This window comes from Melospiza georgiana, chromosome 18, assembly GCF_028018845.1.
Source record: "Melospiza georgiana isolate bMelGeo1 chromosome 18, bMelGeo1.pri, whole genome shotgun sequence".
Classification (NCBI taxonomy): Eukaryota; Metazoa; Chordata; class Aves; order Passeriformes; family Passerellidae; genus Melospiza; species Melospiza georgiana.
In genome coordinates, this window is record NC_080447.1 from 776,390 (window position 1) to 799,523 (window position 23,134).

Sequence of the window (23,134 nt, forward strand, 5' to 3'; positions counted from 1 at the left end):
GGGGGTTCTGACTGGGACACCCAGCTAAACATTCCAGTTTCTGGTCAGCCTTCAGGAAAACAAGGTGTGTGTATCTTCTCTGGTGCCCTCCAATTTCCACACTCCTCAGGTATGAAAGGTGCCTGAACAGGGACCCATTTCTATCTTCAGCTCTTTCTGAGAGCACACTCAAGTATTTTTAAGCTGCACTTTCTTTATTGAATGTAAAATGTGTGACAGTAAAGTATTTAATGAAATATTGCTGGGTTTATTGAAATTCCTGGAAATTTACTGCATATACCAGCGCTGTGGTGTTATTTAAATAAGACTTTAAAAGATTTTCTTAATTTTTTTGGTCTTGTTAGTGAATGTAGCCATTGAAGATCAATATTGTAATTGTTGGTTGTACAAATTCAGTATTAGGCACAGAGCCTGCAGCAAGATGTAGAGTCACGATATGGATTAATAAAATTGAAATGAATTTAAAACCCCCCATCCTCTGCAGAGGAAGAAGGCTCAGGCAGCAGCCACAAACACTCTGTGCTGCAGTTCCCAGAGCAGGGCTTGGCTTAGGGTGCACAGACATGGGTGCCTTAGGAAAGGGCAGCTCAGCACCTGCTCTGCTCCTTCTGCTGACTCAGGTCTTTGTGGAATGCTTAGGATTCTTGTTTCCTCCCATCAGTAATGGCCTGGTAGAGAACTGCAGCCTCTGCACAGCCCTGGGGTCCCTGCAGAAAATGAGGAGGGGATTCTGCAGGCACACGAGGCAGAAGGAGACAGAATTCTGATTGTCTGGTGAGCAGTGTAAGGCTGTTCTGCCAGTCCTGTACTTCTGTCTGTGGTGAGGAATTGTTCAGTTGATGTTGGATTCTTGGCACTCTGCACTCCTGTTACTCAGCCTTGCTTTTCTTTCTATTGGTTCCCAAACATAAATGCATGAAGAAACTGTGTTTAAGTCAGGATATTCTTGGCAAGTATTTCAGCTTTCTAATTTTGTGGGTGTTCTTTTGCTCATATGTTTGACTATGTTTTGTTCTTTACATCTTTGCAATCTTCATGTATTGCTTTCTCTGGAAGCAGAGCCATAAGTGAGGAGGGGGCAGGGCAGAAATGGAAACACTCGGAGTGGTGCTGCTGAAAGCCTCAGACATGTCAGTCTGTTGGGCACAGCAGCTCTGGTCTGTCCTTTTGCTGTTAGAGTTCTTCAGCTTGAAGTGGCTCTCTGCTGTCCCTGTGTTCTTCATTGCGTTCTCCTCTCCTGGCTCATTAAACGCATGCCCCAGGGGTGCAGGAGCAGGGCTGCTGTGTGTCAGGAGGGTGAGGCAGGAGCAGAGCTCTGTGCCTGCTGGAGCAGTGACACAGGGGAACCACGGTGCCTCTCACCTGTGTGGTACCTGCAGCCGTGGTGCCTCTCGCCTGTGTGGTGCCTCCCCTAGTCACCTGCAGCCCTGGTGCCTCTCACCTGTGTGGTACCAAATCCCCTGCAGCTGATGGCCTGGGCCAGCCCTCCGTGCGTTCTGCTGCCCTGTGCCTGGACTGTCAGTAATCCTCCTCTGCCCCTCTTTCCCTATCCCCAGTGGTTAGTGTGGCTGTGAGTTTGGTTTATTTATTGTTTGCTTTTTTTTTCCCTGATTTTTCTCACTGTAAACTTTGTGGTGCCCATCACTGCTTTGCCCTGACATCATTTTGTGAAAAAGTGTCATATCCTTTTATCTAAATACTTTTCTCTGTAATTATTACTTTGCTGCCTTTTCAGGTGGGAGCTTGCCTTTGTTATAAGATCTTTTTCTGATCGTTTTTGTATCACTTGGTAATATAAAGATGTATGTGTTCCTTGGAGGCCTTTTAATTTAAATTATTTCTTTATCTGTCTGTCAGTGTGAATAATAAAACATCTTCAGGATTGCTCATCTCTCTCCTAATGAATGAGGAGGTGTCATGTGTTCTAATATCAATGATTAATTTACAAAAGTTCGAATAAACTTCAGTAAAATGCGATATTCAAAGAAAATATTGTGTCATGAGAGCTGAGTGCTGTTGTCAGAAGGCTTTGTGTGCCTGTTGGCGAGGCCCATGAAGGCAGCTGGGGTTGCAGAGTGTGCGTGTGTGAGGGATCCCTGCCCAGCCCTGAGCTGGGTGCCAGGGCAGGCACGAGAGGGGCAGCAGCAGTGAGTGACCCCAGGGCTCTGGGGCTGTGCCAGCCCTGCCTGCTCTCACTCACCTGTGCGGGCTGGAGACCCTTGGTGCTGACACTGAGGTGCCACAATTGCCCTTCAGGGCAGCCCCCAGAGCTGCTGATGCTCAGGCCTGTGAGAATGATGCATTCCTGTTGGCTTTCGTTTATTGCCCAGCTTTGAGCAATCAGAGAGTGGCTCATGCCAGGGCCTGGGATTGTTTCTGTGCTGCTGGCTCTTCTCTGGTGGAGCAAGAGCTCCCTTTGCAGAAAACCTTCAGAATGTAACAGAACAAAGCTCAGATGTGCTTTGCTGGACAGGCTGTGATGTTTCCCCTTGCAAAGGCCTCTGTTCAAACACATCAATAATGACTTGTCTTTCTGGTCAGGCAGATCCTCATGAAGTTTAAGCATCTTGGCTCAGAGTACATCCTTTTTTGTCTGACTCAACACTGACAAATTCTTGGTTTCTCACTGCAGAGGTGATGCTTGGTAGTGTTCACAAAATGATTTGAAAATGTGCAGTCCTTTTAGAAGTGATGGTGCAGGTGATTTGTCTGCATCTTTGAGAAGTTCAGTTTGCTTTATTCAGCATCTGCTGTTGCTAAGTGTGTATTTTACTCTTTAAAATACTTGAACTTGTTTGACATTATCTTACAAGAAATGAAGAGTCACCTTTTCACCAAGAAGCTTTTCAGTGTGGTCTGCAGCCTTGATGTCTAAATCATCTTTCCCTGACTTTCTAAAAAGGTCTGCAGAGAGATGCAGAACTGGAATGAGAGTTGGAGTGGCTGGGGGAAGAGGGAGAAGTTGGCAGGTTGGGAACAGCATTGCTCTTGGAGAAGAATGATAATTTCCCAAGGATGAAACAGTCACAGGGAACGTTATAAAGTGAAGCAGGCAGAGCAGTCTGAAATGCTAATAAGGAGAGGACTTAAAAAGAAATTGGTGATTTTGGGCCTTGAAGCCATTTTTCTTTTTAATTTGTTACAGATAAATGCATGACTCTTGGGTTGCAAGGTTCTATTTTTGCCTCCCTCTTTGTGACACATCGATTTGGCCTTATCACTGCTCTCTGGGTACTTGCCCTTTAGAATGCTGCTGGCTCCCAAAAGCAGGAGGCTTTTTTGGGAACTGTTCTTCAGTGGTGCCACAGCACAGGGAGGAGAGATAGGCTGCATTCTTTGATTGCTGATTATGCTGATTTTCCTCTTCCAAGCAAGTGGGTGAAGAATAATGGGAAATCAGTGTGAATAGTGACAGTTACTGGCTAGTGATCAATTGCTGTTTCAGCCTTGTGTTGCACAGCTGGGTAGGGAATGTTGGGATCACTGGAGAAGTCTAAATGCAATCACGCATCCATAAGGAGAGGCTCCTTTGGAAGAACGAGCTCACCTGCAGGGCAGAAACACCCTTGGACTGCTGCTGGGGCAGGGGGTGACCCTCACACTGTGTCTGTGCTGGGGGTGATGGCTCAGCCTCCTCACCTGCCTGTGCAGGTGTTCAGCAGGAGGGTGGGCTGGTGTGGTGGAGGTTGGGTTTTGTGTATTTATTGTGGGTTTGGGGTTTTTTAATTTTATATGGCAAAGCAGGGGAAGTCTACAGGAAAATCAGACTGGTTTAGTCCTCAGCCTCCCCTTACTTCTTGCCACTGTCACAAAGCTGCTGGCAGTAAAGCAAAGCAAGCCTTAATCCAGAAGTGAAAAGTGCACTGCTGAGGAAGCTGAAGCTGCCACAAGGCTGGCAAAAGAAGGAAGATGGGGAATCATCCTTGGGAAGCTCCAGTTTGGCTGTGGAGGATGCTGGAACCTGAGGATGGAACGGGACAAGCAGCCTACAAACCCTTCAGGATGGAAATGATCCCACTCAGATCTTCAGTCTGAACCCTCTCTGTTGTGACTCAAAGGGGCAGAGCAGATCATCCCCCTGGTAAAAACTGGCTGAGCTGCACCTGGGGAGGGACTCACTCTGTTCATAGCATGGCTTTAAAATGCCTCCCTTTTGAGCATCAGCAGCTTCAGCCCCTTAACTGGGTTAAAGCTGAACTATCTTAATTTTTCAGAAGTGAGCATGAAGCTTCATTGGAGCAGACGTCTCCCACAACATTACTTTCCAGAGCTGAAAATATATCAGGCTAGCAAATTTTTTTTTCTCTATACTTTTGCTGAAATGATTTCAATTCGTAGCAAACCTAGAAGAGCAGAAGTGTTCAGAAGATTCAAGGAGAGCAGCTGAAATGAACTAAAAAGGTAAAATTTCTGGCCTTGCTGAAAAGAACCACTTATCTCAATCCCCAAGATACAGCAACAAATTCCATTTACTGCATTACCAGCCTGAGCCTGCAGCTGGGAAGGCAATTTCCCTAAGAAGTTGTTCCCTTCAATCTACAAGAAAAAGACAATTTACTTTTTTTTAATAGTAGCATTATGTAATTGATTGGAAGATTTTTATATCTCATGAATGCTGGATGATTGTGGATTGAACTGTTTTAAAAATAAAGTAACTGTGAGGGCTGAAACCCCAAGGATCTGGGAATGGAGAATAGAGTTAGTGGGCTGGCAGATTCCTTCAATTTTCTGAAGCCATGGTCAGTAACTGCAGTAGAGCTGAGCCCTGAGGAGTGGTTTGAGAGCTGCTGTTCCATGACGCTGGAGAAATAAAGGTGGGAGCAGTACAGAATGAGTGCCCTCGTGAGCAAGGCAGTGTGACTGAAAGGTGGCTGCAGCAGGGGCACCCAGGTGGTGCTGAGGGATTTGTGCAAACTGAGCGTGCTGCCTTTGCCTCAGATGCCTTCAGACTCACTGACCTACAAATGGTTTGCTTCTGCCATCAATGGCAAGTGTTTGTTGAACTGCATCAGCCAGAGGAAGGTTTACTAAGGACAGAGGACAGAAAACCATCCTGTGGTAACATCTCAGGTGGCCACAGACTGAAATCCTGAGCAGCCTCCACAGCAGGAGGAGTCAGACAGTCCCTGTGACACTGTGGCACTGAGAAATGGTCACTCCTGGCACCAGCAGGGCACCAACACCAGGGCTGGCTGGTTTCCTTACCCTGCCGGATCCTCTCCTGGAAGCAGTGCTGCTTCTTCTGCTGCCAGGGTCTCTGTGTGGAGACGTTTCCAGACACAGTGGGACAGCAAAGGTCATTTGCAGTTCTTGAATTTATCTTTTGTCTTGATGCTGTTTCCTTAAGAGCTCTTCAGTTCCCCATCCTCTGTTTTGTTTGATGTACTTACAGTGAGAGTCACTGTGTCACTCTTGACTTAACATCCAGATGGGTTATTCCTGTGGAACTTGGGTTATGAGGGGGTACATGGAATGTAATATTTAGGATAGATTATATAATTTAAACCTTTAAAACATTGCTTTTCTGCTGAGTCTCACTCAATAACAAACAAAATGGTAATCTTCTGCAATTCTGCCTTTGTAAAAACATGCATAATTTTTTACAAAAATAGTCATGCTTGTAATTAAGGACGCTGATAGTTGTTTTTGTTTTTAATTTCCTATCCTTCTGAATCCTTAATAAACTTTCACGGTCAAAATCCAGATGGTACAGCAGAGCTCAGTGTTGTTTTTGAGACTTTTTTTTTTTTTGTTTGTGCTGATTATAACTCTCCCCAGATAAAAGTTTAAAATGGTTTGGGTTTTTGGCCTTTGGCTGTTTGGAAAGCTGCTGTCAGCTTCCAGCACAAACCAGTTCAAATTCAGTGTGCATTCCCAGCTGGTGCTGGGGGAAGGGCACTTTGAGGGGACCAGTTTGCCCCTGCCCAGAAATGGAGAGCCAGTGCACTTACTCCAGCTGTGAGGGTGGTTCCTATTTTCATAGGCTTTCCATTCACCTTCTCTTCCTTTACTTTCCCTGTTTGTGTTGCTCTCCTGTTCTGAAGAGTCACTGATTTACAGAATCTGAGGAACATTGTCCTGTGGGGGTGAGGAATGCAGAGGAAAAGTTTTTAATTCCTCAGATAATTAAGCACTAAAATAAATGATAAAAAATTATGAGGCGAAACACTCTGTTAATTTTAATATAAAAATAATGTACTTTTCCCTGTGGACCACAAGGGAGGGAGCTGCAATCAAAATAAGGGGAATAAAAAATTGAATACTCAGAGTTTTTTCCTCTTCAAGTTGCTTCTTTGATGCCTTGCTGTGCTTTGCCAAGATGTTGGGAGGAGAATGAAATGAGTGTGGAATTTATAAATGGGGAAGGATGCTGTGGGCTGGGTGAGCTGAGGAGCACACAGGGCAGAGCTCCAGCCCTGCAGCTCGCTGCCCCAGAGCCAGCAGGGCAGGCAGGAATCTTTGCTGGAGGATTGTCCACAAAAGGGGCTTGAGAAGCTGCACTTGCTGTCAGTCAGTATCTAGAGAAAGAGTGGGAGCTCAATGCTCAAAAGGCTAAAATGAAGGTGGTTTTGTGTGTAAGAAAGCTCTGCAGTTACTCTCTATTAAAAATGATCTTTACAGCAGATCTCAGATGAATTTGCCCCCTCTGGGGGGTCACAGGATTTCAGTGCTCCTGCAGTTCAGTCTCAGATGCTGCTGTGTGCTGGGGCCATTTTCCTGGTCCTTCAGATAGACTTGATTTCCAGTGCTTTGGGGTTTGAGGGGACCTTAATTAAATTTGTAATGTAAGGTTTTATTGCAGTTGTTTATTGGAAGAGGAGTTCCTCATTTTCAAGATGTATAGAGAGGGATTTTGTGATGCTCTGAAACTCTTGTGTAATCTTTCTTCCTGGCCTCTTCCATTCTGAAATGGGTTCCTTCTGAGTGGAACCCTTATCTAGGGTTAGTTGGTTTCAGTTTGTTGCTGATTTTTAGGGGATTTTGTGGATTATCTTCTTTTAAGAAGCCAAATAGTTTTTCTTTTTCATCTAGAAAGTCTTTTGCTCTTTTTTTTTAAACTTCACTTTGTTTTGCATTATGTTAGACCTGGAGACCCTAACCAAAATCACAGCTTTGGCATTGTAGGTGCTGCTCCTACATAAATAGTAAGATATGTTGGTTATGTTTGCAGTCTATAGACAAAGGGTAAGGGGAAAGAAACAGTAATACTCTTTATTTTTTGGACATAGAACAGCAGCACAGGAAACGGGGCTTGTCTGAGGTTGGCCAGAGTGGGCTGCAGCACCTAAATGGAAGATTCATGGTTAGGAGTAAGTGGCATCAGTTTAGGCCACCACAGCACTCGTGAGCAGATAAATATTTAGGTCAGATGCTGAACAGAAAAATAAAGACTACTAAAGCATTTGTGAATTAGAGCTTGAGAAACTGGGTTGTCTTTGGATACCTTTGTCCCCTTTCTGAATAAGGGTAAGGATTTGAGTTTGCTGTGGGGAAAATAAAAAGGCAATTTATTTCATAGTTAGGGTAGAGAATGTGAGCACAAAGGTCAGCTGTTCAAACGGGAAAGGTGACATTGTATTTGCATCTGTATTTTTAAAGTTTCTGTATTCTTTGGGACTGCCAGTTCCTAGAAAGGATGCAGAGCTTGCCTGCCTCAGGTAATTGCTGGCTGGCAGAGTTAAAATAGGTGCCCTGCAGTGGGAGAGGCTTGGGGCCATTGGAAATGTTCTTTGTGTGCAGTGATGTACAGCCTCCAGATAATGCAGCTGGATGAGGGGGACAGTGGAGGGTTAGGCAGCAATGAATCCTGAGGGTGATTTACAGAAAAACTCTTTATTCATGTGTAAAGTGAAATAGAGGGGACTCTAAATTGGATGCAAATACAACTCCTTTTGAAGTCCTCCCAGAGTGATGTAAAGGAGCTGTTGTGTAAATGCCTGTTGTGCCAAAAATTTTTAAAGTGGAATTCAGCCTTGTGTTGGCAACCATTTAGTGTCCATGTATTGCTTGAGAGTGCTGAAAAGGTTGAAGTGAACTCTGGGCGGTCCATCTGCAGCATCTGATGTAAAATCATTGCACTGGATTCCTGCACAGGTGGAGGTTGCTGTAATGATCAGATTTTTCAGATGTGCCTGTGCAGTGATCTGGGGTTGCAGATGCTGACTGGGTCATTTTGTCTCTGATGATAAATGTTCGTTGCAGTGGAGATGTGACCTTTGGCACGTGTAAACCTCCACAAGCTACTTCTTTTGATCTGGCTGTCATGCAGAATGTACCATAAAGCATTGTTCTCCAAGCTGATTGGATAAATCATGTCAGCCTAGGCCACCTCTGCATGGACTGATGGAGTTTATTGCCACTAATCCCAGCTGCAGCACCGTCCAGCCCCTCAGTAAAGTCAGCCAGGTTATGTCACAGTATGACCTGAAGATCTGATCTCTTAAACTCTGCTTTCCTTCCAACAGTGACCGAGAGTCGAGGGATCCTGGAGAGCATCCAGAGGTTTTCTTTGCTGCCCACGTACTTGCCGGTGACCTATCGCATCCACAATGCCGATGTTTCCTTCTTCCTTAAGGAAGCCAACCAGGATATTATGAGGAACTCCAGCTTGCAGTCCCGGGTGGAATCCTTTCTGATTTACAAATCCAAGAGCCCCCCCATGTTAAATGCCAGCTATGGGCCTTTTTCCATTGAACAGCCAGTGCCCCAGGACTTGATGCTGTCCTCAAATCCTTTTGGATCCACCAACAAGTTCACGTACAACTGGAAGCTGCAGGCCTACATCCTGAGCAGCAAGATCTACCTGAGCAAGCCGCGGGTGCAGGTGCTGTTCTACATCGTGGGCAGGGACTGGGACGAGTACAGCCCCGCGGAGCGGCTGCCCTGCCTGCGCGTGTTCGCCTTCCGCGAGACGCGCGAGGTGCGCGGCAGCTGCCGCCTGCGCGGGGACCTGGGGCTCTGCGTGGCGCAGCTGGAGCTGCTGCCCAGCTGGTTCAGCCCCCCCAGCGTGGTGGCTGGCCGCAAGAAACAGCTGGAGAGGTCTGAGGGGAGCCCCGTGGAGCTCTACTACTCCATCCAAGCGGGGGATGAGAGAGGGGAGTGCGCCAAGGAGGACGTCAGGAAAAGCAGCGGGATCCGCTCGGGGCGCAACGACATCGACGAGTCGGGACCTCCCCTGCAGAGGATCGGAAGTGTTTTCCTTTACCAGACACATGCTGCCCCTTCTTTAACTGAAATGAGATTGGATAATAATATTGTCATCCAGTACGCACCAAAGACCGTCAAGCAAGGGGACATTCTGACTTTCCTTGTGTCTGTTGCTAAGAACTCCACAGAGGATCAGTTCACGCTGAGGTAAGGCTGCTTTGTGTTTATTGGTACCTTACTTTTAGTTTCTCTTGGAAGTCACTTTCTCTGTGTGAATGGCCTAACAGTCCATGAGTTGCTGCTCTCCAGTTCTCACGTTGCTCAGTCTGATACACCTCAGACAATTCATACAGTATCAGAACTTTTGCTGAAGTTCTCCTTTGAGGAATGCTTACAAAAATTGAAATGATAGAGCTGGGACATATCTATGTACTAAGAGGCGATAACATCTAAATTCTTGAGAGCTGGAGTTTGCAGTTCTCCTAATCTCCCACTGGACTCATGTTGAGATTAATGAAGCTTAAATCCACAGAGTTATTTACAGGAAATGAGCAAGAACTGGGCATTTAGGTAGGATTCACATGTTTCAGCTTGTTGTGAGCTCTGTTCTGTATTGCAGGGTGTCTGAGGTTCCTAAAGGTTATTGATCTACCAAAACAATTTCTGGAAGTGAGAAACTGCCCCGGGGGTGGTGGTTGGTGTTTGGATGTGACATCAGGTGCCACATTGGTTCACCTCATTCTGTCCAAGCACTGAGCTGTTCAGGGGCAGCTCCCTGTAAGCACCCGTACAATCCAAGCCAGACCAGCAAGGACTGGGCTGGGGCACGGAGCAGGTGTGTGAACTGTCCAGTGTCTTTTCTTTCCAAGCTTGCTCCTGTGTTCAGCACTGTAAACTGTGGGGCTGATGAGTGGGAAATCCATGTCTGCAGAGAATATTCCATTTTTGATCCCTTACCAATGACTCGTGCCACCTCCTCCTGAGCTGAAGGTCAGTGTCACACTCTGGCTTCTGGGGTGAGACTGATTTGTCTCAGGTGTTTGTTCTAGAAGTAGTGAGTGTGCCAAAGCTCCCAGAAGGTTCCTAACACAGCAGGTGCATCCTCCCCAGTTGTGCAATGCCACAGGCTGGGAACTGTGTTCATACCCAGCTGTGCTCAGCACCAGGGACACTTCGGAGTAGCCACCTAAGAAATCTTGAGAGGAAACTCCTTCCTCTGGTGGTTACACATCTCCCATGCCAGGTTGGAAATGGAACATTGATGGGCTCACATGTCTGCCTTGGCTGGAGTAAGGATAACTCAGATCGGGCACCACTGGCCTCAGTACTAAGAGCTCAACTCAGTAATTTTTTCCCCTTCCCCCAGGGAGATTTGTGGGGAAATGGTTTGCCCTAAAATCAGGGCATTTTCCCTTTGCAGGTGTGTGATGTATAAACTGAATAACCACAGCACTTGGTTGCTGACTCAAGGGCAATTATTTCTTTTTCATCTGAGGGAGAACAAGCACATCTCCTCACCATACCAGTTGCTCATCTTGTGAGTCAATCCAAGATTTAAATTGTGTCCTGAGTACTGATTTCAAGCAGACAATCCAAGTTCTTCATAGCAAGTGTTAAGGGATGGCTTTGTCTTTATTCTCTGCACTAATGACTTAATCACAGCAGCAGACATGGCAACTTCTACATTTGAAAATAGCTTTAAATATAAACATGAAAAGCAATTAAGGTAAAAAATTTTTATTGTTTTTACTCGGTAAGTGGAGAGTCTGAGAGATCTCACTTCAAAGCTTCTCTGTTTCCATGAGCTGTAATCCATTAAAAGTGGAGCTGGTTACAGCCATGATAATTGTTACATATGGGTTTATAAAATTTTCAAAAACCTTGCTTTGTTTAAATTAGAATGAAAATGCAGCACCTGAACTTTTTAAGGAATACTTCTAAAATGAATTTTCTGGAACAAAAAGGAAAAGATGTGTTTGAATTGTAGCTTTTTATTCAGAGATCTAAGGTAGCATAAAACAAAAAATAAGCTAAAAATAGGGAGTGAATATCAGTTCAAAATGAAAAGTGTGGCATTCTTGTCTTAAAAACAGCACTTTGGTGTTACCTTTTAAAAGCAGACTTTTGTAACAACTTGCTGTTGCTTTCTTGAGTTTTGATTTCTCGTGACCTCCTTTTCTGAGAGCACCTGGCTTTCAGACTGTAAGCTGCTGCAGTGTCAGAGTGGGTACAATATTGTTTAATTGTGCTTCTAGGGAGCCACTCCTCCCTTGGATCTGGGTACAGCATCTCTGAGGGGTTTTGGGTTGGGTTTTTTTGGTCAGAATTGTGATTTCTGTGTTCATCCCTCCATGGCATGTTCTCCATCTGTCTGGTCTAATTCTGATCTTTTCTGATAGAGGAAAAGATCTCTTCCCCCTCCCCCAATGTAATTGCTTTATGAGAAAAAATTGTATTAATTTTTATTTCAAACCAGTCCATTATTTTTCGAAGTTCTGCCTTGAGTGGCAGCAAGATTTGGAACTGTATTCATGAAGTGAGGCCAAGGGCTGCTGGCAAAATGCTTTTACCATTGCTTTTGCTCCAGTGGACTGGAAACTATGGCTTGAACAGATGGAAAATATAGGATATACAGGTCAAAAATGAAGGAACAGACATGCAAAACAGCCAAAAGTAAAAAATTACTCATCACTACTGAGTATTTTCTGGTTCAGAACTATTGTGCCTAGAGTAAACCCCATCCCCTTTCTAACAGGAAATTGTCTTCAAGGGGAGCCTTCTAGAAACTTCTGAATACTAAAAGATTTAGGGAAAAGTACCCTTGGTTTTTATCTTGTGCTGTTCTGCACAAGGGAAGATTTAGAGGTGTGAATGTGGAACTGATGGACTGTTTTTAATTTTGGGAAAGAGTTGGCCCATAAGAGCCAAGGCCTAGGTTTTGTTTTTTAATGAGATGAGAAAATTAAAAATATTTGTCTTGACTCGATATGAGTGTAAGAGATGGAGCAAAGGAAGGAGATAAAATATAGATGATGGGTAAATATGGAATATTGCTGTAGCTTGAAAGCTTCAGCTGGGCCTTAGGAAACTGAGGGATTTCTCAGCCTCATTCAGTGCTTGCTTCCCCTTTTCCCCCTTCTTTTCCTGTGCTGCTGGCCAGGGATGGCTGAAGGCTCTTCCTTCCCATCATGGGTGCTGAAAGTTTCCTGGTGTTCATAGAAAATATTCCAGTCTGCCTTGTTTTGCTGTTTTTCTGCAGTCTCATGGTGCAAGTATTGGAAACTGAAGTGAGATCTTTATTGGAAGTGTTTTTGCTGAGAAAGGAAATCATGAAGTGTAATTTCACGTCAGTCCTTCCAAGCGCTCTCAGCGATTACAGCCTCCAAGCTCTGGGGCAGCACAATTGCAGCTCCTGTTTGCAGCCAGCCCCAGTGCTGCTGGGATGAGCCCTGGGCTGTTCCAGAGCTGGCAATCCGCGCGTGCAGGGACCCACAGTTCCCAGGGTTGGGAGCAGGGCTTTGCTGAATGCGCCCTGCACATGCAGTTCTGTGCTTGTTAGCTTTTGTTTGTATTGCTGGGCCTAACAAACATAACCTTCTGATTTGTTTTCAAGTCATCAGGATTGATACTTTCTGCTCGCAGCCTTTTAAATTTGTTTTCCTATTTCTGGAGATGAATCAGCAAAGAAATTAGAGAGCTAGAATTGCCTTAAGCTACTGAGTGTGAGGCCTGGATGCATTCATGAGTGGAAAAAACAGCAGCTTTTTTACATTTATTCAATTTCTAATTATACTTCATGAGTCCTGTGTGAGGGAATGACTGAAGGTTGAAATAGAAACTTGTAAACCTCCAATACTGGAGAAACGTAAAGGGCTTTTTATAAACTATCAATGCTGTTTCTGCATTTGTAAACCCAAATTGGGGTTGGACATCTGTGGGTACCAGTTTTATAAACTCTTGGGAAGCTTTGTGCCTTCCCTCTGGTATTTTTAATGATGATAATTGTGGGAATACAGGGACTGGTGTGGAACTGTGGTGGTGAATAAGCAGTGCTTATTGATAATTGGGAAGATTTTCCCCAAAAGGCCCCAAGAGTTTATGTTACATGAGCTTCTTATTCTCTGTTTTATCTAACAATCAATGGACAATAATCCAGCAAACATGAAAAGGGCTGCATAAATACATGAGGGGAGCAGAGTCCAGATCATTAGCACTCAATTTACACAGCAAGAACATTTGAACAAGACTGGCATTTTATCAAATTGCTTGTGTGCTCTTCTAGGGCTAGGCTAAATCAAATCTTATTCTTCGTGCTGAGCTGAATCACATTTAAATAGCAGAAACAAGTGGTGATCAGGAGGGTTACCAGCACATAAAACTGAGATGGGCTTTTCTCTAGGCCTTAGATTATGTGGCTATTTCATGGTACCCCGGCCCTGAACTTGTACCTCCTCTGCCAGATTGAAAAGAATCCTATTGTACACTTTTTACTCCTCCTTCCATAGCTCTGGTTCTGTCAGTTAAAACATCCTTGTCCACATTCTGGTTTAAACAGCTTCTGAAATCTCATAGCTGATTTTTCCCCTCTCTTCTAACTATGAGAGAAAAGGGATTAAAAAAATCCAAACAAAACCTAAATTATCTCTTCTTTTGAAATCCAACCTCTGCGTTTCAGCTTTTTCACTGCTCAGTCCTGATGTAAAAATAAGATTGAGGTAGGCAGGAGTCGGACACTGTGACCTAAGAAGACAAGAGTCCTGTGTCTTAAGCGTTTTGTGGTAATAACTGGTAATTTCTGTATTGTTTTGTGGTAATAACTGGTAATTTCTGTATTGTTTGTGACAATAACTGTTCTTTCCCAGCAGGAGCTGGTCAGAGGTGTTTGTGCAGCGGGGCTGGGTGGAATCCCCCTGTGCTGCTGCCTGGGGAGGGGCTGCTCCAGCTGGCCCTGGGGGTTTCTGCTGTCTTCAGCACACTGTGCCAGTAGGAATTAACTTTCATAGCCTGTTTATGAGCTAGTCAAGCAAATATAATTTTTTCCATCTTCTGGATGGCAAAATAGCTTTCCTGCACTGCTAAGTGACTTGCTAATGGCCCAAAATTGTCAGTGGCACTGTGGAGACAAGTGCTTCAAAACTATTGACTTGCAGGGCACTCTATTACCTCCTGTTGCACTTGCAGATTATATTAAGAAGAAAATAGTTCCTTCTGTTGAAATTATTCCAGTTAACATCCTCTGCCTTGAGAATCAGCTCACATTGCCTGAGCAGGTGTCAGAAAACTGAGAGACAGATCCAGCAAAGCATTACCCACATGAGTGGCCTTTGCAGCCATCTGTTACTTCAGGTTTATTGCACTCAGGGCCCGTTCTCCTCCTGTCAGAGCCATCCCAGAGCGTGGCCCAGGTGTGCCTGGAGCTGTGTGAGCAGCGTGTGGGGGGCACTGGGGCAGCCTGGGCTCCCTGTCCCACGCAGGCTGCAAGGACTCTGCCTGCCTCCCCTCCTCATCCTCACTTGGAGACTGCAAACATCAGGGAGCTCTTGGCCCTGAGCTGCGCTCTTTGGGATTGCACTGCTGCCTTGCTGATCGTGCTCTTCACAGTTCTGGTTCTGCTGCGCTCTGTGCGATTTGGCTGGGGAAAACTAGCTTCCAGTGTAACTCATTAATTTAGGGAGCCGAAGAACATTAGCAGAAATCAACTGCAGGTGGTCATAGCTGGGAAATACAGGTCTGGGTTGTTTTGTAGGTGGTTTGTTTAGAAAAGGGGAGGCTTGGGGCACTACAAATCCCCTAGTTCGTGGAACAGGTGTCAGAAGTGTTGTTTTCTCCCCCCAGACCTGCTCAGTTCTCTGTGCAGAGCACGTTAGCAGCTCCTTTGTGTTAGAAATGAACCAATCTGGGAGGGGCTGTCAGGGCTGTGCTGGCAAAGGCAAGACAGATGGAGAGGGTGATTGGCACTGACAGGGTGTGAGCTGCCAGGGTGCAGCTGCTGCTCCTGCCATCCATCACACTTGGGGACATGTCACACCTGGGATGTGCCCAGTGCCACTGCTCAAGGGCAGGGACTGCAGGTGTGTGAGGGACACCCAGGGACTGCAGGTGTGTGAGCCCAGGTGAGGGACACTCAGGGACTGCAGGTGTGTGAGTGACACAGGTGAGGGACACCCAGGGGCTGCAGGTGTGTGAGTGACACAGGTGAGGGCACTGCAGGTGTGTGAGTGACACAGGTGAGGGACACCCAGGGCTCTGCTAGGCACACACATGTGACCTGTGCAGGGATTCCTTTGTTCATCAGCACCGGGCATTGCACACCCAGGATGTGCTGAACGTGTCCTTCCCAGCCCCTTGCACTTCCCTAGTTACTGCTGAAAAGTTTAGAAGCTCTCTTTTTAGCTGCATTTTGTCTGAATGTGTAAAAATACATATATACATATTTTGTCTGAATACGTAAAACATTCTCATAAAACTTTGGGTCAAAGAACTCTTCCTCTAATATTCTAGTAAAACACGAGATCTCATCCAGGTAAGGATTTTTTCCTATTTCCAAAGTACCTCTAAAAATAAAGGCTAAGTACACTGAGGAATAAGAATTTTCATGGGAGGCAAAGTAATACTTGATTTGAAATTATTGGAAATGTTTGACTTTTCAAATGTTGCTTTCACATTTTTTAAGGGTAACATTAATCGAGGATGAGCACACTCATGTGAAATGCATCAGACAATCTCAAAGTGCATTTTTGATCACAAAAAAAAAAGGAACATTAGTTTTCTACTTCTAATGGCAAATCTGAGCCCTTTCAGATTTTAAGGTTATTACTTAAACAGGTCTGTCAGATCCTTGTAACATCTTGTAAACATTGGTAATGAATTGTCCTGTCACTGTATCAGATGTCGGGCTGCACAGCATCAATCACAGCTGCTGGTCCCTCCTGGAGCCTGGGCAGGTTCCACACACGGCACAGTGTCCCAGAGCCTGCTGTGAGCCCTGGCTCCTGCTCAGCCCTGTCTGTCTGTCTGTCTGTCCTGGCTCCTGCTCAGCCCTGTCTGTCTGTCTGTCTCTGGCTCCTGCTCAGCCCTGTCTGTCTGTCTGTCTGTCCTGGCTCCTGCTCAGCCCTGTCTGTCTGTCTGTCTGTCCTGGCTCCTGCTCAGCCCTGTCTGTCTGTCTGTCCTGGCTCCTGCTCAGCCCTGTCTGTCTGTCTGTCCTGGCTCCTGCTCAGCCCTGTCTGTCTGTCTGTCTGTCCCTGGCTCCTGCTCAGCCCTGTCTGTCTGTCTGTCCCTGGCTCCTGCTCAGCCCTGTCTGTCTGTCTGTCCCTGGCTCCTGCTCAGCCCTGTCTGTCTGTCTGTCTGTCCCTGGCTCCTGCTCAGCCCTGTCTGTCTGTCCCTGGCTCCTGCTCAGCCCTGTCTGTCTGTCTGTCCCTGGCTCCTGCTCAGCCCTGTCTGTCTGTCTGTCCCTGGCTCCTGCTCAGCCCTGTCTGTCTGTCTGTCCTGGCTCCTGCTCAGCCGTGTCTGTCTGTCCCTGGCTCCTGCTCAGCTGTCTGTCTGTCCCTGGCTCCTGCTCAGCCCTGTCTGTCTGTCCTGGCTCCTGCTCAGCCCTGTCTGTCTGTCTGTCCTGGCTCCTGCTCAGCTGTCTGTCTGTCCTGGCTCCTGCTCAGCCCTGTCTGTCTGTCTGTCCTGGCTCCTGCTCAGCTGTCTGTCTGTCCCTGGCTGTGCCCCCCTCTGTGCTGGTGGGGCTGCATGCCATTCCCCCCTGCTCTGCTGTGTGTTTGTGCCTCCTTTTCCAGGCTGCTGCATCCCCCCCTTCCTGTGGCACAGAATTCCCCTGGGAATGGAGTGACGGGAGCTGCTGGTACAGAATCACAGTTTGTGCTGCTTGATCTCTCCAACCCCATCACAAAGAATACCAATAGTAATGGCCCGGGGTGGACAGTTCATTGCACAAAATAATTGATGTGTATTATGGTAGATAGAATCTGATCTAAATCTATAACAACTTTAACTGGTGAAACCAAGCCCTGGCTGTCAGTGCAGAGGTTTTGCCTGTGGGGTGTTGGAGCTGCACAGTCCGAGATGCTGGGGCCCTTGGACCCTCAGTGCACACAGGGATATCCTTGGGAGCTTCACCTCTGGGGCACAGGGCTGGTGATGCATTTCTGTGGGTGATATGTTATATATCATGTGTAATATATCAGTAGCACTGAGAGCAGGCAGGGCTTGTGCTCAGTGTTTGGGGGAAGGTGGCACGTGGAGAGCCTGTGCCCAAGCCTGAGTGCTGGTTTGTTTGAGGGCTCTTTGAGTGAAGGTGTTGCCATGGAAGGGACAATTCTCCCATGTCCTGGGGAGGACAGCACTGTGGGTTTGGTGCCAGGCAGGCACCAGCCTCAGCCTAGGAGTGCTCATGTGTGGCTGTGCTGCAGTCAGAGAATTGAGCTCACAAACTCTGATGTGGCCACTTCAGTGGCTCTCTGACCTCTCCAGCGCTTGGCTGGAGTAAGCAGGACAGACTCTGCTCTGGACTAATGCAGGGACCCTTCATTTTCCTATTATTTTTAATTGTGGGCTGCCCGTTCCTTCCTCAGCTGTGCCTGCTGGACTCAGGTGCACCGTGCCTTGTAAACGCTCATCAACAAAAGATATCTCTTCATAAATCCTGAGATCTAATGCCTGAAAGCTCTGAAGGGCTTGGGTTTAAGGATTGTCATCTTTTTGAGGAATTGCCTATTGCAAGTATTCATTACTCAAGCTAACAGATACTGAAAATGCCTTTAAATCACCTGCTGGGTTTTCCTTGCTTGTTTGCTTCGTATATTGTTTTATTTCAGGGATAGGATTTCCTGCATATAGGTCCTGAACTTTTAGAGTTGATCTATGAAGGCTTTTTTCCTCTGCAGCTGGAAATGCTAATTGACTTTGCTTTATCAAATAAAAATAAATGAATTCTGTGTTGAGAGACCCTTTCTAAACCATGTCTGTGCTCCAGATTTAGCTGACAGTAACTGCTTTGACAATCTGTGGATTGGAGCAAACTGTAAACAGTGAAAGAAAAATGTCACTCATCACCAGCTGAAGCCATTGTTGGTGGACAGATTTGAACCTAGGAGGGGAAAGGCAATATTGGGTGTTCCACTCTTGTTCAGAGAGGTGTTCAAATAAACAGGGAGGGCCTGAAGGGGCTGAGCTGCAGCACCAATGCAAGTTCTGGCACTATTTTTGATTAATTTTCAAAATGTTCAAAAAGTTTTTAAAAACCAATTTTTTGTGACCATACAGATGTTCAGCCCTCACTGAAACGTGATAAAGAAACCAAGCTCTATGACCTGACACCTCTGCAGTGACTGGGGCCTTACTTTGGGACATGCAGGCTCCTGTCCAGGGTGGCAGGTTCCAGGAATTTACTGCAAGGTTCCCAGTATCTCTTAATAATGAATGAATGATGGGAATTTTCTTCATTGTATTATTCTAGCTTCTTGACCCATTTGTTGGAGGGAATATATTATTAGCTAAAATTTCCCAAAGTAAGATACCTGCAGAGAAATGCTCTATGCATGGCTATGAGGTCTTGTAATAATTAGGTGGATAAAACAATTTGGAATGCCTGAAAAATCTCATTATTTAGCTAGAGATGTTTAGGCTTTCTTAACCACCCAGAGCTGGTGATACTTTTCATCTGTGATGGAGGATAGGAAGTGCTTTGCTGTGCACTTTTTGGAAAACAGACTTCAAATCTCACTTTGGGAAGGTTTTAAAATAGGAAGCTGCTCACCACAGGCTTGCAAATGGCTGAACTAGGACCTAACTGAATAAATAAAGGTTGCTGCAGGGAAAGAACTGAAAGAGGGAAAGCAGGAGGGAAGAAAGGGCATTCCCCAAGATAAATTAACATCTGTGAAATAAGACACTTCTAAATGTATGCTAATGGCCTAAATGTTTCCATATTCAATTAAGTAATAAGTCCCGAGTTGGCAATATCCTCCCCAAACATTCATTTACTGAGAGAAGGCTCTGCTGGGACAGCAGAGCACCATAATGAACTGGTGTGGGCAGTAAGACATGATAATGCCTACTTCAGAGGGAATTACTGCTTTCATAATGCAATTTACAACAAGAATTTACTTGTTAGAAGAGTTTTTCCCCCTCTTCATTATGACAGTGTAATTATGGCTCCAGTGGCTCAGAATAATTTTGAGAGGAATGAGTTACCAGAGCTTTTGTACTGAGTGTTCTCAGGCACTTTGAGCACAGGACCAGGGGCAGTTCTCTGTAAATAATCATCACATGAAGCTCTCACAGGGCAGCAGCCTGCTTGCAGCTCTCTCTTCCTCCTTCCCTGGGCCCCTCCTGCCATGGGCTTCATGTGGTTTTCCTTCTTGCAGTGTATTTATTTATCAGTTTGATATAAAATACCAGCCCAGTTCAGCACTGACAGCTCTGGTACAGTGCTTACAGGTGTGGATTTACAGGTGCTGATGCCAGTGTCACCTGCAGGCTGGCCTGAGTGGATAGCACTGGCCACTTTGAGCAGCCTGAATGTTCCGTGGCCGCTTCTGAACAAGGGGTCCATCCCTCTGGAGTTACATCCTTTCAGAATTCATGTAGATCTAGTGCAGGATGCTTCCAGTGCCTGCTCAAAGCCACAGCAATTTATTAAGTTATTGTCTAGCTGACAGTCTTTCACTTCAGCCTCTGAACTTAGCTGAGTGCATTTGAGCATGGAAATAATCCTTGATGTTCTGTGCCCCCTCTGGTTGTGTTCAGGTTTCTGTCTGTGTTTTCAGAGCAGCCAGGCACTATTGCAATAACTGCTCTGAATAGACTCAATGTTTGTTTGTTTTTCTTCCTCCATTGTCTTAGGAAAAGCCTGTAAGGATGGCACTTGGCAGAGATTGCTCTGGCCTTGTCAGACAGAAGCAGACAGGCTGTAATGTGCTTTTTTCATTTCTCTGAGAGGCACCGAGAGATTGGCTGTGCATTTGTTACTTAAGACAGTATTGGTAAAATCTTTTTCAATTATGGCAGACTTCTCATCTTCACAGTGTGGCAGATGTGGCTTTTTCTAGAAGCTGAGCTGGATGTGCTGCAGCCTGGAGAGATGGCTCAGAGCTGAAACAAAGCTCTCTGCTCTGGTGAGGCATTTATTCCAGCCTGAGATGAACATCTCCAGTGGCACACGAGTCATTCGTGCACCACTGGCACAGTGTGGGGATGACTGCCATGGCCTGGCCAGGGCTCAGGAAGCATTCAGATCACAGCTCCTCACTGGTGGGACCCTGTCTCCATGGCTGGCTGCAGCACCACACCAAAGTCAGGGACCAGGGACTCTGAAACCTGCCAGGGACATCTCCTCATGGCTCTGGGTGTCACCTGAAAACAACCAAACAAACCATGTGTGTGACGTGTAGACTGCATTCACAGAGGTGCTGACAAGAAATCTCAGTAGTCAGAGATGTTCTTTGGAGGACTGTAGGACATGCTGCTAAATGTGCTAGGAAACTTTGGAAAAACTAGAAATTATTAGTATGTGGTTACCTGCTGATTTGTATTCCTTAAATCTGAGTAAATGCTAAGGCAGAAAAAGTAGATACAAGACTTTTGCACTTAGAAGATTGATTTTATCTTTAGGCTTCATAGTGTTTTACAGAAAAACGTGACTGCATTTTGTAGTCAGGTGAGCTGGAGGAAGAGGTGAGGCTGAACTGCCCAGTGTCCAGGAGAGTTGATAATTTCCCTTCAGTGCTGCCAGGGTGCCTCACATCCTTCTGTATCAAACACGCTGCCAGGCTGTGAAGATAGGTCAGACGATACAGGGGAACAGCAAGGAATTTTTCTCCTTTTGTGATTTAATAGACTCTTCTGCTCTGTTTGCCCTCTGAGGGAGCCAATAGATTTAATACCCAATTTCTCTCATCTGCTATCAGAATGCAAATGTGATGGCAGATGAATATACTTTCAAGAATGCTTAACCTAATGGGCATGTAAAGCCTGGTAATTACCAGTTGTTTGTCTCCTCGTGTATAATGGTTTCAGTAATAGGCAGTACCACACACTGAGATCTTGGTGTGGGCCAGGGCCACATTCCAGTGCAGCTTCTCCTGCTCTTCCAGTGGAAACAACAACAACAAAAATACAATGTCCTCATTGCAATTGTTCCATTTTCAGTACCCTGTGAGTACCAGCTGGAATAGCAGGTTAATAATCCAAATTTAGCATTTAATCCACCTTTGATCCAACACGTGTAGCAAATGACAGAGTTTTTGTATTGTATGTGCCACACAGGCAGGGATGTTGACAGAGCAGACTTTGGGGCTTTGTGGCTGATACAGAAAGGATTCAACCTGCAGGTCCTGACCCTCCTGAGCCCCCTCTTGTGTGGAAAAGAAGCAAACAAGAAACGCAGCTCCAGGTTCATTACTCTCAAACTTGACAACAATGATAAAAGATAAACTATAATGGGAACACAGCAGACAAAGTAGAAGTCGGTCCATCTTGCTCCCCGCCTGCAGCACGTTAAAGCCATTGGGGACAATGGACTGCAGTGACCTGAGCTGGGCTGGGAATCAGCACAGCAGCTCGTGCTGTATTTCAGAATTCGTGTTGTCACCGAGTGCCACCCTTGTGCCCATGCTGGGGACACAGCGAGCCCGAGGCAGCGCTGCCTGCCCGGGCAGCTCCGGTGCTGCTCACCCGCCGGAGCCAGGGCTGCCAGTGCACTCCATGCAAGGGGAGCCTGCGTTTGGGTTTGTAGGCATTGCTGGGTCTGCAGCTGCTGCCTGAGAGCCGTGAAAGCCCTGCCTGCCTTTGATCATGGGAAAGAAAAGGCAGCATGGGCTGGGTTGGAGTCTTGGCACTGGAGGAGCGTCCGGGCAGGGGTACCGGGGTCGGTGCCAGCCCGGGCAGGGGCAGCGATGCCATCCCGGGCAGGAGCGGCTGTGGCAGCCCCCGGTGCCTGGGCTGCTCTGCCGTGCCAGAGGGAGTCATTTCCTCTAACAGGAGCTGCAAAGTCTAATTGAGCCCGTAAATGTAACTCCCCCATCGCTCTTAAAAGTTAGGTGCAGTAATCATGGATTTTTCAACTGAGCAATGTAAAGTTGAAAATGAGCTGCAAAATGTGTTTAAAAAGCTCTATTTTCTAAGTGATTAGCTCTCACTGAATCTGTGTGGCAGCATGTGATCAGTAACAAGCCCAGCTCTATTAGAATACTCTTATTTATGAGTGACCAATATAGACTCAGCTGTCATCACTTCTCTCTTACAATCTGTTTTCTAAATAAAATCACAACTTAACCATATGCTTGACAGAATTATGTAGCAGCTTTAGTGTGTTTATTTTTCACTCTGCTGTATACATCAGTCCACACTCAGTTTGAAAGTCTGTTCTTTATTGCAGTTGTAAACTCAGCTGGGCCATTCATGCCCCGTGGGTATTCAGAAACAGGCATTCAGTCAGATTTGTCCAATGATGCTGCAGAGGAGGCAGCATTCAAAATCCTTGAGAGGGGCATCGCCCTTCCTTCACAACAATAATGTTTAAAGGGTTGAGATTTAGAGAAAATTGTTTGATGTACCTGTCTCTTTTTTCCCCTCTCTTTTCCCCTCTTGGCAATCAATATTTCTTACAGGATGAATCAGAAGCAAGTTGTTCAGATGTTGGGTTTCTCTTTGGTTTGACCAGCATAAAAACAGGCCGGGTCCCTGTGCCACAATGGTTTGATCTGTGGAGAATGTTATCAGCTGATTGGGGGAATTAAAACCTGGCCAGCTGCCCTACGGAGCTCAGCCAGACACCAGTAAATCTTTGTGGTTCCCAGGGAAAGGTGGGCTTGAAGTCAAAACCCAGATATAAACAGAGAGAGAAGACAAATGTATATATTTCAATCCCAGTAAATTGGACTTTGGTACATGTCAGAATTGCTCTGTATTCCTTTGGAGCTGAAAACTGCAGCTATTAAGGCAAAAGAAGTGATTGCCTGAAATCCTAATATAGACTGGGGAG

The 23,134-nt window shown here is 45.9% G+C and overlaps 1 protein-coding gene across 3 annotated transcripts in view; it reads left to right on the forward strand.

The window, feature by feature from the left end:
• The window catches only part of LOC131091203 (transmembrane protein 132D-like), a 183,933-nt gene that overhangs the window by 32,342 nt on the left and 128,457 nt on the right, over positions 1-23,134 (forward strand). For 2 of the 3 annotated variants that reach the window (XM_058037124.1, XM_058037125.1), the window contains exon 2: positions 8,466-9,354. The exons of the other annotated variant lie outside the window; for it this stretch is intronic. In XM_058037124.1, the coding sequence (XP_057893107.1) occupies positions 8,466-9,354 (889 nt within the window). The remainder of the gene's footprint in view (positions 1-8,465; positions 9,355-23,134) is intronic. 3 annotated transcript variants of the gene reach the window in all.